A 16,564-nucleotide genomic window follows, 5' to 3' on the forward strand; every position below is an offset into this window, starting at 1 on the left:
GCACCTGCATGTCGCTGTTGTGTTACCTGATGGCTTCTTTCCCGTGAAATTCTTCAGACACGGGTTCAAAAGAGTCACTAGATGAAGGATCAGCATCTGTTTCGTTTTCAAGGGCCACGTGGTCAGCCCTTTGGTGTTGAAACCAGAAGGAGGATTTCAGGAAAAACCAGGGAGACTGCTGGTGTCCGTACTCAGCTGCGTGAACAGGAGGGGATTACACATGGGCTCCACCACCACTGCAAGGGTGACAGTCACCACAGCGGCAACAGTCTCCATCCAGCGCTGATACGAGCACTGACGGTATAATTACCCTGACTCGATAGCAAGTGTCTCTTTTAAAAAAGAAACCATCTGAAATGTTATGCTAGAACAAATCTTAGAGAGTAATTCTATAAACAAAGCACAGAATACCCTTAGGTCTATTTTAAATTTTTTAGAAAGCTTGCTAATTTATAGTTCATACACTGTGTACATTATTTACCCCAATATATCCCAAATCTTATCATTTCCATATGTAATCAATATAAATATTATTAGTGATTTAATTTTTGTCCTTGTACTAAGTGGAGACAGCTAAAGAAATGCAATGAATGAAATTGCGCTGAGTCATAATCATGAATCTACTTACCAGGCAAAATTTTGTCAAAATATAACGTCAACACCAAATAGAGAAACGTATCAAAAACCAACATGAAAAAAGTAGCTATGATTAGGTTTGGGTTGTCTGAAGAGTCCAAATGGGTGTTAGCATTCACATCATAGTCCAGGTGTATAAGCTAAAAAAAAAAAACATACACTGAATATTAAAAGGATAAACAGAGCATCGGGAATTATTATTGTCTTATTACAGGCATTGGGCTTGAAATGACAAATAAAACAGAATTCCTGTCTTTACAGAGCTTGAAGCGATTGGACAGCATAACAATGAAACCATCTAACTTGAAAGCAATTTGGGAAGTTGATGGAAGTAGGAATGAAAGGTCAGAGACCCACAGGCAGCAGCAGGAAGGTCCTCGGGGCAGAAGTAAAAAGTCAAGGAAAGCCCTGCTTGAGCTGGGATGCCTGTAGGGTTGCATCTGGCTCAGGATGGGGGAAAAGAAGGGCACTGCAGATGGAGGACAGGATTCGAAAGTAAAACTGTGAACAGCTGGAAGTCCTCCAGTGTAGGACGGAAGACAGCAGAAGCATTACTTAGTGTAGTAAGCTACACTGAGTTTTTATGAAACCTAACCCTTCATTTAGCATTTATAGTTAAAAGATCATAACTAGTTATAAGATCATAATTAATTTTCTGAGAGAAGGTTCAATTCCATTTAAATTGGCAGATCGAAAAATCAAAATGAGCCCTGGCTGGTGTAGCTCAGTGGATTGAGCATGGGCCTGTGAACCACGTGATCGCATTCGATTCCCAGTCAGGGCACATGCCTGGGTTGCAGGCCAGTTCCCAGCAGGGGACTCACGAGAAGCAACCATACATTGATATCTCTCTCCCTCTTTCCTTCCCTTCCCCTCTAAAGATAAATAAAAATAAAATCTAAAAAAATATATTTAAAAAATCAAAATGAATTTCTATGGAATTCCTGGTTTTCAAATACTTGTGGTTATACCAAGGGTCACATTTCCTGAGCATGAAATTAGATGTATCTTGATGGAGACAGCCCATGAAAAGTACAGGCAGAACCCATCAGTAACGGAGCATCACCCGGTACAATAGTGACTCAAAAGGAAATGATGCTGAGAGAGAAAAACATCAAAACACGCATCTCCTGTCTCTTCAGTATGTATACTTACAAAGGTAGTCAAGAATTTTAGTGTTTAGTACATGCAACATGAATTATTCGGAGGAATTATTGTAAATAGTTTGTGAAAAATGAAATAGTTACATCAGCTCTTACCTGAGCCATTCCAGCCATGAAAGCAAAAGGGCTAAGGAGACACAAGGTCCACTCCAGTGCAGCAGGAAGGTGTCTGTAGAGCGCAGCAAAACCCAGACTCCCCCAAAAGACGGTGAGGAGGAAGAGGACCAAGCCAGTAACAAAAGGCTTCTTTACCAGGACACTCATCAAGAAAGCTAAAGTTATCTGAGAAGAGAGGAGAACTTCAGGTAGAATGTGACTCTCTGAGAAGCAGCAGTAGCGTAATAAAAAGACTTTTATAATACAAACTATATTTCATCTGTCTCTACAGATACTGTCATATGTAAATACTCAAATACTGCAAGCAAAAGAAAACCAGGTGTGATCAGAATCAGTGATAAATAACAGAGAGTTTTCCTGAGAACATGGAGGGGGGAGGGAGGGGGAAGGAAGAGTCGGAGAAGGGGTGGTGGGGTGGTGGGAAGAGAGATTAAATTCACCAACTCACCAAAGACAGGCCGTAGAGAAGAAAGAGGATGAAGACCACCACAAGGCCAGATAGGACGACAACGTGGGTAGATTTTACAATAAGAGCCATCAAAATCGCCATAATAAAGATGAAGCTAGCATACATCAAACCCCAGGAGAGCCTTGCAGAGAAATAAAGTGTTAGTTCGGAGTGTTGTTACTCCATCACTTGGCTTGTTCATTTATTCAGCAAATGACCCGTGAAGCTCATCATGTATCAACAGTAAAGGGAATACAGCTGCTAATAAATCAGAAAACTTCTCTGCCCCTAAAGTTCATAATGTACAGGGGAAGGTGGGCAATAAACAAATAAACAGGTAAATCAGTTAGCTAATTGCAAAATAAGAACGAAACGGGGGGGGTAAAATGAGACTAATTAGGAGAGGTTTTCAGGGAAAACATTTTTGAGGATTTGTCAGTTCTAGACTTGTTCTTTCAGTTACATAATTGCATAAATACCATGGACCGAGAACAGATGAGGAAGCAGCGAACAGTTTTCTCTGAAGAGTCAGACAGCAAATAGTTTAGACTTCTCAGCCCACCTGGTTCCTGCCGCCACCACCCAGTGCTGGCCTTGCACAAAAGCTGTCACAGAGAACATGCAGATGGGCGTGGCTGGGGTCCAGCCACAATTTATTTGTTGGCTTTGAAATCTGTATTTTATGAGTTTTTATGTGCCCTAACATAGTTTTTTTTTCAAATACTTAAAAATGTAAAAGGCATTCCTGGTTTGCAGATATAAAAAATGGGGGGCATATATTGCCCCCCCATATAGATGATTAGATAAAGATTAGATGCAGATGCACGCACAGGTGTACATCTATAAATCTGCAGATGTATAGATTTATAGATGGATATGAAGGTGTGTTGTTTCATGTTCTCAATGACAAAGAAGCAGGAAGAAAGTTCTTTATAGGGAAAGAGAGTAAGTTTTCCCATCATGCAGATCTCGGTTCAAGTTTTCTCACTGCATTGTCACTGTCTGATCCTGAAAGGCAGTTACGTAATCTCTTGAAATGTCCTTATCCTCTACTGAAAAACAAGAAGAGGATAAAATAAAGTGTTGTGCATTATGGGTTTCCTATGGCAACTGGTCTATAGCATGTCCACAATGAACGCTTAGTTCTCTCTGAGTCCGAGTGGAAATTGCCACCACGTTTTGGGAAGTCTTGCCTAACTGTGATGATTCCCATTGCACAATATACTTCCATTCATCTAAAATTGCTCATTTCTGCCCTCTACAAATGTCTTCTTAATTTCATCCATACCCCCTACAAACAGAATGCCAGTCTTTTCTTATGGGGGGGGTCCCATTTTTTAATGCTTTGCCACCAGATTTATTCAATTTCTCTCTCTCTCTCTCTCTCTCTTTCTCTCTCTCTCTCTTAATATTGGTTGCTTTTCTCTGATGCTCTGTCGAGTTCCATGCTTCTTTAAAAATACAATGACCAGCCTTGGCTGGTGTGGCTCAATGGATTGAGTGCCAGCCTGTGAACCAAAGCGTTGCCAGTTCAATTCACAGTCCGGGCACCTGCCTGGATTGTGGGCCAGGTCCCCAGTAGGGGGCGCATGAGAAGCAACCACACACTGATGTTTCTCTCCATTTCTTTCTCCCTCCCTCTCCTCTCTTTAAAAATAAATTTAAAAAAATATTTAAAAATTACAGTAGCTAAAATTTCCTTCAGGATTGAATCTTGCAATTTTGGTACAAAAAGAGACACCAGAAAAAAACCCCTCCAAATTCTAGCTCAAATCAGCAATGCATTTCCTCCACTTTTTCTGCTCAGTTTATTGAACATTTCTGGAGGAAAAACAAATTTGCTGTATATTGGCAGCATTAAAAATATCTGGTCTTAGGCCCTGGCTGGTATAGCTCAGTGGATTGAGCTCGGGCCTGTGAACCAGAGTATCGCAATTCGATTCCCAGTCAGGGCACATGCCTGGGTTGCAGGCCATTTCCCAGCAGGGGACACACAAGAAGCAACCATACATTGATATTTCTCTCCCTCTGTCCTTCCCTTCCCCTCTAAAGATAAATAAATAAATAAATCTTTTAAAAAAATCTGGTCTTCCTACTCAACAGTATCTAATGTTCTTTTAAAGACTACACGGCATATATCTACAACTATTCTGTATATTCTACAAATCTTATTTAACATGGAGAATAATATTGCTGTGTAATAGGCACGCTCAAACCACTGCTATCTGAGTACAGAACTTATGCTTTTACTACTATATGTCTCAAAAACATAGTTTAGCTCATTTTAATGAGCTAAACTCATTAAAAATGTTGTTGCTAATTGATTTCCGAACTTATATCTCTCAGACCATACTAATTCCCAATACTGAGGGTGATTTCACTTTCAGTACATTTCCTTAGTGTACTTAATTTCACTTTAAGTACATTTCCTGTTTAATCCTCATGACCAAGAAGAGTCAGATATTATCATTGGTGTTTAACAGAAGAGAAAAACCAAGGTTTAAAGACACCAGGTAGCTGTTCAAGGTGGAACAAGCTCCATCTAATGCTTAGATGGAGGTGGTCAGTGGCTTTCTGCCCCCCCATCCTGTTCTCACCACTCTGTGATACCTCCACTGAAGAAAGCTCTGTGCTTAAGGACAGAACGTGGTTTTTTCCCCCCTCAGTGTCATAAAACGAAGAATTCATTCAATGTGGGGTCAAAATCAATCACCCTTTCTAATAAAATATCTGATATATTTCATCAAGCATTAGAAGCCTTAGATATACATATGTAGGTATTCACCCATCTATAGTAACCAGCAACCGAGAGTCATCGTTTTATTCGTTAGTGAACTGGGTTTCAGTAATCTATAGAATTAGACTTTCTTTAATTCAATGAAGTATAAAAAGGATATTTACCAAGCTTACAAGTCCATCTACCTCATTCTTTTAGAACACAGTCCTTTATGGAAGCCATTGAGTTTCAATATGGCACTTCATAGGTCTAGGGAGCTCAACCAACTTGCTCTGCTTACGCCGCATGACACACTAGCCCTGTGATTTACCAGAATGCTGACTCTCGAAGTCCCATCATTGTCATCAACGACTTAATGTACTGCCTTTCTCGTGCCACATTGATGGATACATGGTATATGAATGTAGAAAAAGAAATAATGCAGAAGAAAATGACAACATCTGTTCCAAGTCCTGCCTGGGCAACAAAAGGTAATATCTTCATATTTATCCCAGTCACTGACATGAGCTGTTCCATCACCGAATGATTTGTTGTGATCTAAAGAAAGATATTGATAAACAGAGTGTTATTATGGAGCTAATTATAACCTGATGCACTTCCTCTCAATGATAAGAAATTACGTGCATTCCACATTTAAATATACATGCCCGTCATGATCTGTCCCCAGGAAGTTCCTGCCACACTCCATTCTCTTTCTTGATTCCTCATAATACCCCTACCTACCAGCGTCACTGCACAAAACTCTGTTCAATCTTGAAGTCTCAGCTGAAATGTCCCTTTCAGTGGTAAGCCCTCTCTGACTATTTCTCATCAGAGCATCTTCTGCTTCGGTGTTTGCCTGGCAAACCATTTATCATGTCATGATGGAGTCTAAACTCTTATTATGACTGCATACCCATTGCTCTCCCCTCAGTCTTCACTAACCCTGGAGAAAAGCACCCACGTTCTACTTATCTCCTGCTCCCGAGGGCTTAGTATAATGGCTTAAACACATGGCCTAAGTCACGCGCCACGTAACAGCATTCTGCGCAGTGATGAGCTGCACATTCGACAGTGGTCTGTCACCTCGCCCAGTGACGCTGCCATCCCAATATCACAGTGCGCAGTGGGGCAGGACTGCCTTGGAGCTGTTCAGTACGTTGTGCCAAATAAAGAGTGAATAAGTTGATTGAATATAAGATAGGACAATTCGTAAGAGAACCGCCTGTCAAAACGTAACGTACACTTCGTTTCTTTAACTTCATACTCACTTCTATGATCGCAGCATTAATGGCAGCTTGAAAAGCTACAAAGCCTTTCTCCCAGAACAGTGAGACTTTACACGTGACTTTGTTGTCTGTGGTCTCGCAATGAGCTTTAGAAAAGGAAGAGCACAGCATAAATGGTTAGGATGGGATGGGACAACTGTGGCCACAGGGAAAACAAAAACTTCCAGTGTTCCAATGTGCACCCCAAGGGCACGATAATATAAAGAATGGAAAGGCTTTTCCGGTGAGGTTTGCAATGCACACCCAAGGAGAGTACGCTAGAGCGGCTTTGTGAATATGAAGATCAGTTCTTGACAATTTTCTGACAATCCGATCTTATAATTCTCTCCATTATCCAGGAAAATTTTGTTGAGCTTTGCTGTTACTTGTGTCAAAAAAGCACTGCATTTTATGTACAACATATACATACTTTATGTAACTACATACATTGTAAACTACATGTGTATGTTTGTCTGTTCTCACAGAAGCTTCCTTGTGACTAATCCTATAATAGCAAAAAAAAAAAAAAACCCACCTCCCCCCNCCCCCCCCCCCCCCCGCAAAAAAACAGAAGTTACCTGAATGGTCTCTGTGTTCCTTCATTCTGGGGATTCTTGCTCCCCAGGAAAACTTCAAGTGATAGGAGAAGTTATCATTAAAGATGACTCTCACCGCATCTATAGAATAGTTTAAGTCCAACTTACTCATGCTTTTTTCATCGGGCCAGCCTGTGATTGTTCTTCCTGCCAGGTGAGAGAAGGGATCAGGTAGGGAAGGCTTGTGTGTGGTCCAAAGACAGCAGACCATGTTCAATTATGTTAAGTTACAGTAAAGTTGTCTCCCCACCGAAGGCAGTGCGGACCGTAAAGAAGAGATTCACGCCTGGTGTGTGTGGGGCTGGGGTAGGGGGGTGAATTCTAACGCTGTGGATAAAGTCAGAAGTGCTGTGTGGCAATCCTTTTTATCACAAACAGATTGTGCCTTTCCAAATGAAATAGCTAATCAGTAGTTTAAAGCGCGATGGATTTGGAATATTAACAGTGCCAATGCATACATTTAAATGCACATACATGTGGCCCTATCTAGAGTTGCAATATATACTACATTTATAAATATATCCTATAAGTATAATACACAGAGTGGGGCATAAATAGGCTTACAGTTGGTGTGTATGCATAACACATGGTTTGTTCTTTTATTATTATTTATTAATTACCATTTTCCACACGCACAACTGTAAACTACTTTTGTGCCACCCTGTATATTTCCGTTTGACGATGGTGTCATTACGGCCAAATTAAATTGTTAAATTTGGAGAGTCTTTTCTCAAGAGACTGTGTTCATTGGAGAATATGTGATGTAAATGAATGGCTCTTGCTGACCAAACTCAGGCCACTAACCCAATGTCTGGATTCCGCTGAATGCAGCCACCCGATGCAATTCAACATGTTCCGTTGTCCTCAGTGTTTCCTGCCATCTGGCAGCCAGAGCAGAGGTTTAATGAGACTCAGGCCCTATCTTTTGGGCCAGACTACAGGGGGTGGCATATTCTTTGATCAGCACCATAATTTCTGATTGTCAAATCACTTTTTGCGATATTGGCAGTCACCGACACTCACTGCCTAGATCCATTAATTAATTCAATAGGAGTTTCCAAATGAGGATGGTTTATTTCCATCTTCGGTTTTTCATTTACTAGTAGAGCATGTCTATCAAACAGTACTTTCCATTATGTTTGGTTATCCAACAGTAGAGTTCACATAAGATAAATGCTGCTATTTCGCCTTTATTTACAAGTTTTCATAACAATTGATTTCCTGTCATCCCCTAAAGGCAAACATATTTAAAAATATTATTATGAAAACATGCATTTAAATGTACACTGAGTGAGTTTCAAATCATTGTACTTATTCTTGGGAAGCTTTCCGTATGCCTGGACCAGTGGGAGTCTCTTTAAGTTAACTACTGAGGTTTGTTTTTTGTTTTTTTTTTTCCGATACAACCTACTGCTGTCAATGGCTTCCTAAGCTATCTAGAAGGTCAAGATTTCTCAGCCTGTAACTCTCCTCTCCCAGATCCCTACATCTCCTTTCCTCCCATCCGGAGACTTCTGTGTTTCAAGGACACAAGGGTGAGAGAATTAGACTATTTCCTAATGACTTATTTGGTATATCCCACTTTATATATTTAACAGCCTGGGAATACCATTCTAACACTACACCACCAATCCACTTCCTGAAAGTGGTTTCGGTCCTTCTCACACTGGCCCTCTCTGGCTGCAGTGGCTCCTGGCTAGTTCTTAGACATTTTGCATTCTCCACACAGGTGCTTCGGAAACCCTACAGCAAGCCGGTGGTTGTCAGGGCTTCTTCCCCACTCACTCACATTTTGGGGCTCAAAGAAACACCTTATTTTCTATTTTGTTGTAAATATTGCCCACTTTTTGTTGGTTTTGCTGTTGAATTTCTTTCTCAATCGTTATGTATTTAAAGAGATGAAAAAATCATGCTGTCACCATTGGCTAATCTTTTCAGAATCTTCTCACAACATACATTTGAATAATCCTCCACTCTTTCATTTTAATATGGGCTATACAAAGGAAAACCTTTTTAACATAAAATTTCCTGGATAGGAGACTAGTAAATAGAGTAAGAAAATCTCCTTGATAGTGGAAAGGAATAGACATGAATGTTGTTGATTAAATCCAGAGACGTAAAAACAGCGAACACGGTTTATTGAGGAAAGTCCAAAACGAATTTGTGTATTTCACAAATAAGGAAATTACTCTGAATTTCTGGAGAACCTACCTTTAATGAACGGGGCTGAAGCCACTTGGTTCATGATCTCCTGAGTTGTTTTGGATGCAGGTGCAAATGCAATCACATAATCAGAATCATTAAAGTTATCTACACGTCCCAGGTCCATTGCAGGTGTCTGAGGAACGTCATTCGCTTGGTGTATGTCGGAAGACAACAGGTATGCAAACAACGCCAGAAGAAGTGAGAAAAACCATTCCTACACAGCAATGGGAGAAAAACGAAGTGGATCAACAGCCGTTCAACCGCCGATTAGTCCTCCCACACAGTTTAAAACACTTCATTTTTAAGGTAGTTTGGAATCCATTTTTTCCTCTCCCACTTTTTAAATGTCCCAATTTTCTTTCATCGGCACATTTTAAAATATGCGCACCATCTGTCAAGACAGGATTGTAGCATCAGTGACAATTATAATCAAGAATCTAAGCTTATCATATTTTCATTGAAGTTTTACAGGCTGGATGTTTTCACGAATGGCCCAAAGGTTTAGACTCGTGTTGAAACCTGAGTGACAGTGATCAAAATATGTTAGGTGGCATGAAATAAATGGCCAACTCCCATCAAAGGGGAAAAAGGTCATATTTCCATCTTCTGCTTCCAGTATGTGGAAGGACATAGTGCCAAAATATTGCTTATACCGAAGAATTTTTAAAGTCTTTGTCATTGCAGCCACATTCTGGAATTGGAAATGCAACAGAAGGCGTGTGAAGTCCATGATAAAAACATGCTTTATTATTTAATTTTCATTTTAAACACATGGCCTTTAAAAGAGGTATACCTTACTCTCCGTGTGGTCTGATTTTAGCTCCGTGTGTTGGTTAACAGATAATGCTTATGTAAAAAGAATTAAAATGATGGTGGCAAAGCATCTTGACGGAGTCGAATCCAATGTTTATATGTACATTCATATAATCCTTACTCCATGCAGGGGTTTTTATATATCTTACTCCTGCCAATCCAAGCATTCAGTGCAAATTGGCTGAAGGAACACATGCACACACACCGTCCGTGAGATCAAATGTTAATATTTCAACTTTTGATCTACAGGTATTTTATGAGTACCTTTTTAAACGTATTGAATATATATTTTTTGAATTTACGACACAAAGCACAAAGCACCTAATTGTTCTTATCATCACAAGAAAATGAATACTATCTTAATAGAAGCAGAAGTTCAAAACTCATTTCTTTTCCTCTGTGTTCATAAGCCCATTATTTATTTCAAATTGATATCACCCATATGTGTAACACAGTTGAATGGAAGTGCTACAATTTGCCTTTTGAAAGCTTTTTAAAATTTTTGCCCTAATTTCTGAATTAATGCTGGATGAAGGGCTGCATCTTTCTTTGACTCTGACCCTGAACTTGAGAACTTTTTCTTCATGAGTTTCAAATGACTTCAAACACGAAGATTTGTTATCTCTGCACATAACGAGGTGACTTTATTTTTCATTATCTCATATAAATTATTTCTCAAATGCCTTGAGACATATAATAATAATAATACATTTTCAGGGAATCTTTTTTGAAATACCAGCAAAGTCCAAAATTCAAAAAAACTCCAGTCAGTCAGAAATAGAATATATATGACACATTAAATAATGAAGGTACAGTGCTTGCGCTGCCTGAACAAAATATTTCTTCCTCTTCTGTGAGAACACATAGACCCTGAGCCGTACCAAGAAGGCTTCTCTCTTTGTCCTCCGTTTTTTAAGAAAGTTCTTGCTGAGAAGAGCCCACGTTTGCTGACGCACGCTTATGTGTCGCTTGCTCATTCTGACCTGTTTGTTTTCAAACGAAGACAGACATAAAGGAAGTAAATGTGAAAGTGTGAAACAGGAAACATTGTGCAATCAAGAGAAAGAGCATCACACCATTTCAATTGCTGGCGTAGCAAAGAAGGGAGCCGAAAAGCTTTAAAAAAAAACACGTAAAAGGGTCATTGAAAGAAATTAACCATTAAAAAAATTAATAGATATAATTTATATGTGTTTACTCCTCAGTGGACTGACCAAGATTAGAGAGTTTAACAGAGCCAGGTGGTGTTCCCTTCACTTGGCATCGTTCAGTGTTCTAGCAGGGGTAGGAGCACTTGGTGTCCTGCTGGAGTGAGGGTTGACTTACACAACCAGTTTGGTGATTCATCACCGCTGCCCTCCATCAATTTAGCTGCGGGGTATGTGCACTGAGGACATTTTCACATGAATCCTTGAGGGGACCTTTACGGAGAGGCTTTTCATAAGGTGGATTATTGTCAGACAGTGTGGTGCATCCTATTTTAATCAATACGGTGCATAGGATACTATGCAGGGTTCAGAAGTGGAGGATGGGTAGCCACCCATCCACACACAGAGATCTTAAAACATAGTGCCAATGTTTTAAAGTAAGAAGATGTTGAGAGTTATGTCACAATGTCACTTATACTAATTAACACCTCATGCAATACACATTTTTCAAGAATATCCAGGAATTAAGGATCGTTATCAAGTACAATGAAAAGATTACCTGTGGCAGTGGGAGTTGGGAATAGAGGTTGAGTATAACGTGGGTTATTTACGGAAATGAATAACCAAAACACGATAAAATTCTGTCTTTGTTTGAACCAATCATTTCGTGTGCCATGAAATCAAAAGTATGATTAACTCCATCTTTATCCACTTTTTATAAGTCCCCAAAGTTCCCATGCCAACCATTAAAAAAAAAAAAAAAGGAAAATGAGTCTAACAGCAACAAAACCCAAAAGTGAGGAGATAGAAATTCTCATGAAATTTCAGAGAATTCTATATTGTTCATTATGGCTAAAACAAAGAGAGATGGGAAGTAGTTTTGAATATAGGATGTTGGGGAGAAAAATAATATGAACTAGCACTCATGATAGTTTCCATGTTTCAGGTAGTTCTAAGTACTTATAAGAATTAATTAGTTTAGTCCTCACAGTCAACATTTGGGATAGATCTTAGGCTCCTCGTTTTACAGGTGAAGAAGATGAGTCACAGAGAGGCAAAGTGACTCTCCAAACACAGCTAAGGGGAACACCACCAGGGCTCCCATCCAGACAGCCAGGCTCTGGAGCCCGCGCTCATAGCCAGGGCGCCACGCTATTGTGGGAACTCATCTAGGGGGTGTGCGGACCACGTCTCCCTTCCGTGCAGGATCGGAGATCCTACCAACATCCGGACGGGCAGCGAGGAGCTTCAGGAGGGATCCGATCAGGCTTTCAGCTCCAGACTTCAGTTCGCGCGATCACTGTCAGGAAGCCCGGATGCTGGAACAGAAAGAAAGGCGGGTTACCCTCAAAAGACAGGGAAAATGCATAACATGAAACGAAACTATATGACAATAAACAGAAGGAACTTTTAAAATCTTCCATTCAATCACTATAATAAGATTTTTTAAGAAGGTAAAAAGAAATTAAAAGGGAATATCGTACTAAAAATGCCCATTTAAGTTATAAAGAACAGAACACCTTCCATGATAGAGGAAATTTTGTAGTCCTCCCAAATTTTCCACAGAAAATTCAAACATATTTGAAAAGAATGACATTAAAAATGACTAAAATGAAGAGAAAATAATACAAAGTAAAGTATTTGGTGAAGCCATACCCAAAAAGAAGAAAATACAGTTGCAAGAAAAATACATTGTAAAAAACATAATGGAAATAATTTTTCAAAGTAATGGAAAGACATGCATATTTCCCCAAAGGCTCTCCAAGTACCAAATATAGTTACACAGAAATAGCAAAAGTAATATTTATGAAATTAAAGGAAAAAGGGAAAAATCTATCGAGAATCAAGTGTACCGGACAGAAATGGAATAGTTAGGGAAAGAGTAAACTGCTTTTAATGAAATAAAAATCAGTCCAATATCTTCAAAGTAGAATTGGAAAAGTGATTTGTTCAACTTCCTTCTGAAATATATACCCAGATAGACAAAACTAAAGGAGAACACTGAAGAAAATCTATTTGCAGTAAAACTAGAATATGATTTAACCCCATCCCACACCACACTTTGATTCTAACAAAATACGTGGTGCAGTTGTTTTGGCAGTAGAAAAGAGCACCCCGAATAATTATCAAGCCCTTATGCATAAGGACCTCAGCCACGCATATGAGTGCATGGGAGGGAGGTGGCAATGTGGGTAAGGGATGAACGGATCACAGATACAAGAATCAGACATGTACATTTGGACTTGGAGGTCCTTGAACTGGAAATGCTTTCTAGGCAATGCAGGCATAACTATTTGCAGGTACCCAGGTTGCTCTGCTGTTGTCAGTGAGAGACAATGATGCCTTCACTCCATTTTATGGGTTCGACCTTGACCTTGCAGGAGGAGAGAACAAGCCTTGGGACTTCTGCACAGACCCACCCCTCAGTCAGTCTGTCAGTTTCCAACATGTGGTCCAAGTCATTGGTGACTCTTTATGGAATTGCTTGCAGAGAGCATTCTAATTTTAGTCTAGAACCTATATAACTACCAAAATTCAGGACATCTCTGTGAACAGCCATGAACCGATCACTTCAAACCTAATGAAGGCAGCAGACTTCAGATGTGACACTCGATCTGGTAGTAGTGGTGTCGTGTCATTATTTACATGGTTGTCTTAGTGGGGCCCAAGAACTACCAGTGTATTTCCCAGAATGCACTATGTAATTACCTGGCACAGGGCATACCTCATCATTTTCCCATGAGACAGAATAACAAAAAGACTCTGAAACTTGTAGCGTGTGAGTGCCCGTGATTTATCTTAGTTGATAAAGAAAACGCAAGACCTACTCTTAGTTAACAAGCCCAACATTGTAAGAGGGGGAATTGGCCCAGGAAATGTTCCAAGGACAGTGCTTGGAGCACAAGTCTCGTTGGTCAATGAAGCCTGGGATTTAAAGGTAGGGGTACCCTCGTTTGGTGTCATGTTAAACAGGGATGGAAACCATAGGGTTGCTATTGTGCCCCTCCTTTATCTCACCAATGAGGTTCCTCCTGGTTCTTAGGTTCAAGCACTGAAATCCTGATTTTATTCATAGGGCAGGGGCAAAGCCATAACTACGTGGCCCCCTGCTGGTGACTCGGGAGGCAACTCAAATGGGAAAATCACCTACTCAAGCCAGCCTGGGATGGGGGCACTGCTAGAGACAGAGCCTAATTATACTTCATTGCTAGCAATACTTGCTGTTACTACTTAAGGCAAAGAATAATTAAAGAGAACTGGTATGCAGAATAATGGTCCTATTCTAATCCCAGAATTTGGGAATATGTTACATTATACAGCAAAGGAGAATTAAGGTATGGTGTCAGATGGGGGTAAGTTTGCTAAATGACTGATTTTAAATCAGGGCGGTAATCCTGGGTTATCTGAGCAGACCCAATGCAATCGCACGGGTCCTTACAAATGGAAGAAGGGGGCAGAAGAGGAGGTCAGAGTGCTGGGATGTTCTAAAGAGGCTTCGACGATGGAGGGAAAAGGGCGTGAGCCAGGGAAGGGGGAAGCCTCGAGAAGCTGTAACAGCAAGAAAACACATCCTTGAGTACATCCTCCAGAAAGGAACGCAGCCCTGCCGACACCTTGAGTGCAGTCCCGGGAGACTCACCTCACACGCCTTACCCCCCAACCTCTAAGATGGTAAATTCGTTTCTTTTTAGGCCATTAAGTATGAGCTCCTTTGTCAGAGCAGCGATAAAAAACTAATACAGGGGCATGAAAGAAAGACTGGGAACCAGGCAGGAGGAAATTCTAACATGGTCTGAGGCAAGGGCTTTCTTCTATGGTGTGCCATTTATGGAACACGGGGCATGAATTTATGTTCAAAAGCTGCCCAGGAGTGAGCGGAATGCGGGAGTCCTGTGGGGGAGCCCCTGACCATAGGGCACCAGAGCAGGCTGCAACAGCCAGGAGGCCTCAACGGGACCAACCGCAACATTTTGGGTTAGGAAGTCACGGCTGCGGTATCCCAAAGGGTTAAATACATTGCCCAGGCGCCTAGTCTTTCTCTCTGTGGATTAGTGCATTTGTTGAAATTACTTATGGATAAAGAATAATTAACATGATCTAATTGCCATAACTGTGGCTATTTATCTCTTACTGTTAACACGGATGTTTTTTTTCTCCATGGCACACCCTGATAGGAATTACCAGGAAACGATATTCATAGTAGATACTCAGCATAGTAGCACAAAATGCCTAATTAGCTTAAATTGCCCTGAAAATCATACAGATAATAACTCGGCTATAAAACTCCAGTCATGTCCTGTCAGGTAGAATTCCTAGTATTTAGAGAATAAATACAATGCACAACAAATTAGATAAAAACTCTTATGATAAACAAGGTCAATGAAAATATTGTCCCAAGTTTTCTTCATGAAAATATTCTCAAGCAAGTTAAAACAATTCAAAACTCTAAAATCGTGCATATTCCTCACTGCCTACAATCCTGTCAGTAAAATTGAAAACAAACAATAAAGAATAAGTAATGCTAATAACTTGGCATGTAGCTCACACTTGCAAAGGAGAATCATAAACTTACATTCCTTTCAATTTCTCCAACAGCTTATTAGATAATACATGGTATTTGTCCAAATATGCTATTAGTGACAGGGGAAAAATAAGGAGAAAAAAATCTTAGCTTTCTAACTGATTATTTACCCATACAATATAAAATACTCAGATGATTTGAGAAGTCAAAACGACTCATTAAGAACTTACCGCACTTAATAGTTTCCATCCAAATGTTTGGCATTTCCTGTTTGAAGTCGTAGGTTATATTTCCACATGCAAAACAACCACAGTTATAGAGGTTGACTTACTCTCAGGAAATCTGGAACAAGAATCTAGAGACAGTTCGTCCACGGGTCTCTGCATGTCCCGGAGAAGAATTCACAGTCCTTTTAGGTCGCTACTACGTCATGCTTTTAATCTCATGTTTATTGTGAATAGTTCCATTTTAGAATAATTTCCGAAAAGGATTATGGTCTTAATTCAGCCAAGTTGCCAAAAACTCGCTGCTCACATCACATGGTGACCTCTTTACAGTTTTCCATTTCTTTGTCTCCCCGCCAGTTCCTCAGCAGGGAGTTTATAGTTGCAGATGGCTTGGCTGGACAGATCAAAACGTTACAAACTATCAACCCAGAAAGAGTTTAGTCTGTCTCAATTAGCTTTTTCATACAAGGTCCTAGTGGGAGAGTTGATCCCCCAAAACAAACTTTTAAAGAAACATGTAAGTAGAGAGTTCAGAGAAGAGAACAACAGGGAGAAGTGGAGGGAAAAACAAATAGACAGCCCTGGCTGGGTAGCTCAGTTGGTTAGAGCAACACCCCGATACGCCAAGGAGTGGATTCGATCTCTGGTCAGGGCACCTATAAGAATCGACCAATAAAAGCATGAATAGGTAGAACAACAAATGGA

General features: G+C 40.2%; 1 protein-coding gene across 1 annotated transcript in view; it reads right to left on the bottom strand.

The window, feature by feature from the left end:
- The window catches only part of ABCA9 (ATP binding cassette subfamily A member 9), a 55,877-nt gene extending 39,515 nt beyond the window's left edge, over positions 1 to 16,362 (bottom strand). Inside the window, exons 1-11 of the mRNA XM_037069976.1 lie at positions 15,863 to 16,362; positions 12,100 to 12,429; positions 10,844 to 10,945; positions 9,156 to 9,363; positions 6,927 to 7,091; positions 6,352 to 6,455; positions 5,412 to 5,638; positions 2,365 to 2,506; positions 1,896 to 2,081; positions 629 to 776; positions 27 to 195 (exon numbers count right to left, since the gene is read on the bottom strand). Coding sequence (XP_036925871.1) covers positions 27 to 195; positions 629 to 776; positions 1,896 to 2,081; positions 2,365 to 2,506; positions 5,412 to 5,638; positions 6,352 to 6,455; positions 6,927 to 7,091; positions 9,156 to 9,363; positions 10,844 to 10,945; positions 12,100 to 12,108 — 1,460 coding nt within the window. The 5' untranslated portion in view covers positions 12,109 to 12,429; positions 15,863 to 16,362. The remainder of the gene's footprint in view (positions 1 to 26; positions 196 to 628; positions 777 to 1,895; positions 2,082 to 2,364; positions 2,507 to 5,411; positions 5,639 to 6,351; positions 6,456 to 6,926; positions 7,092 to 9,155; positions 9,364 to 10,843; positions 10,946 to 12,099; positions 12,430 to 15,862) is intronic.
- Positions 16,363 to 16,564: the final 202 nt, after the last annotated feature.

Source organism: Sturnira hondurensis, unplaced genomic scaffold (genome assembly GCF_014824575.4).
Source record: "Sturnira hondurensis isolate 20B ecotype Veracruz unplaced genomic scaffold, ASM1482457v3 Scaffold0018728, whole genome shotgun sequence".
Classification (NCBI taxonomy): Eukaryota; Metazoa; Chordata; class Mammalia; order Chiroptera; family Phyllostomidae; genus Sturnira; species Sturnira hondurensis.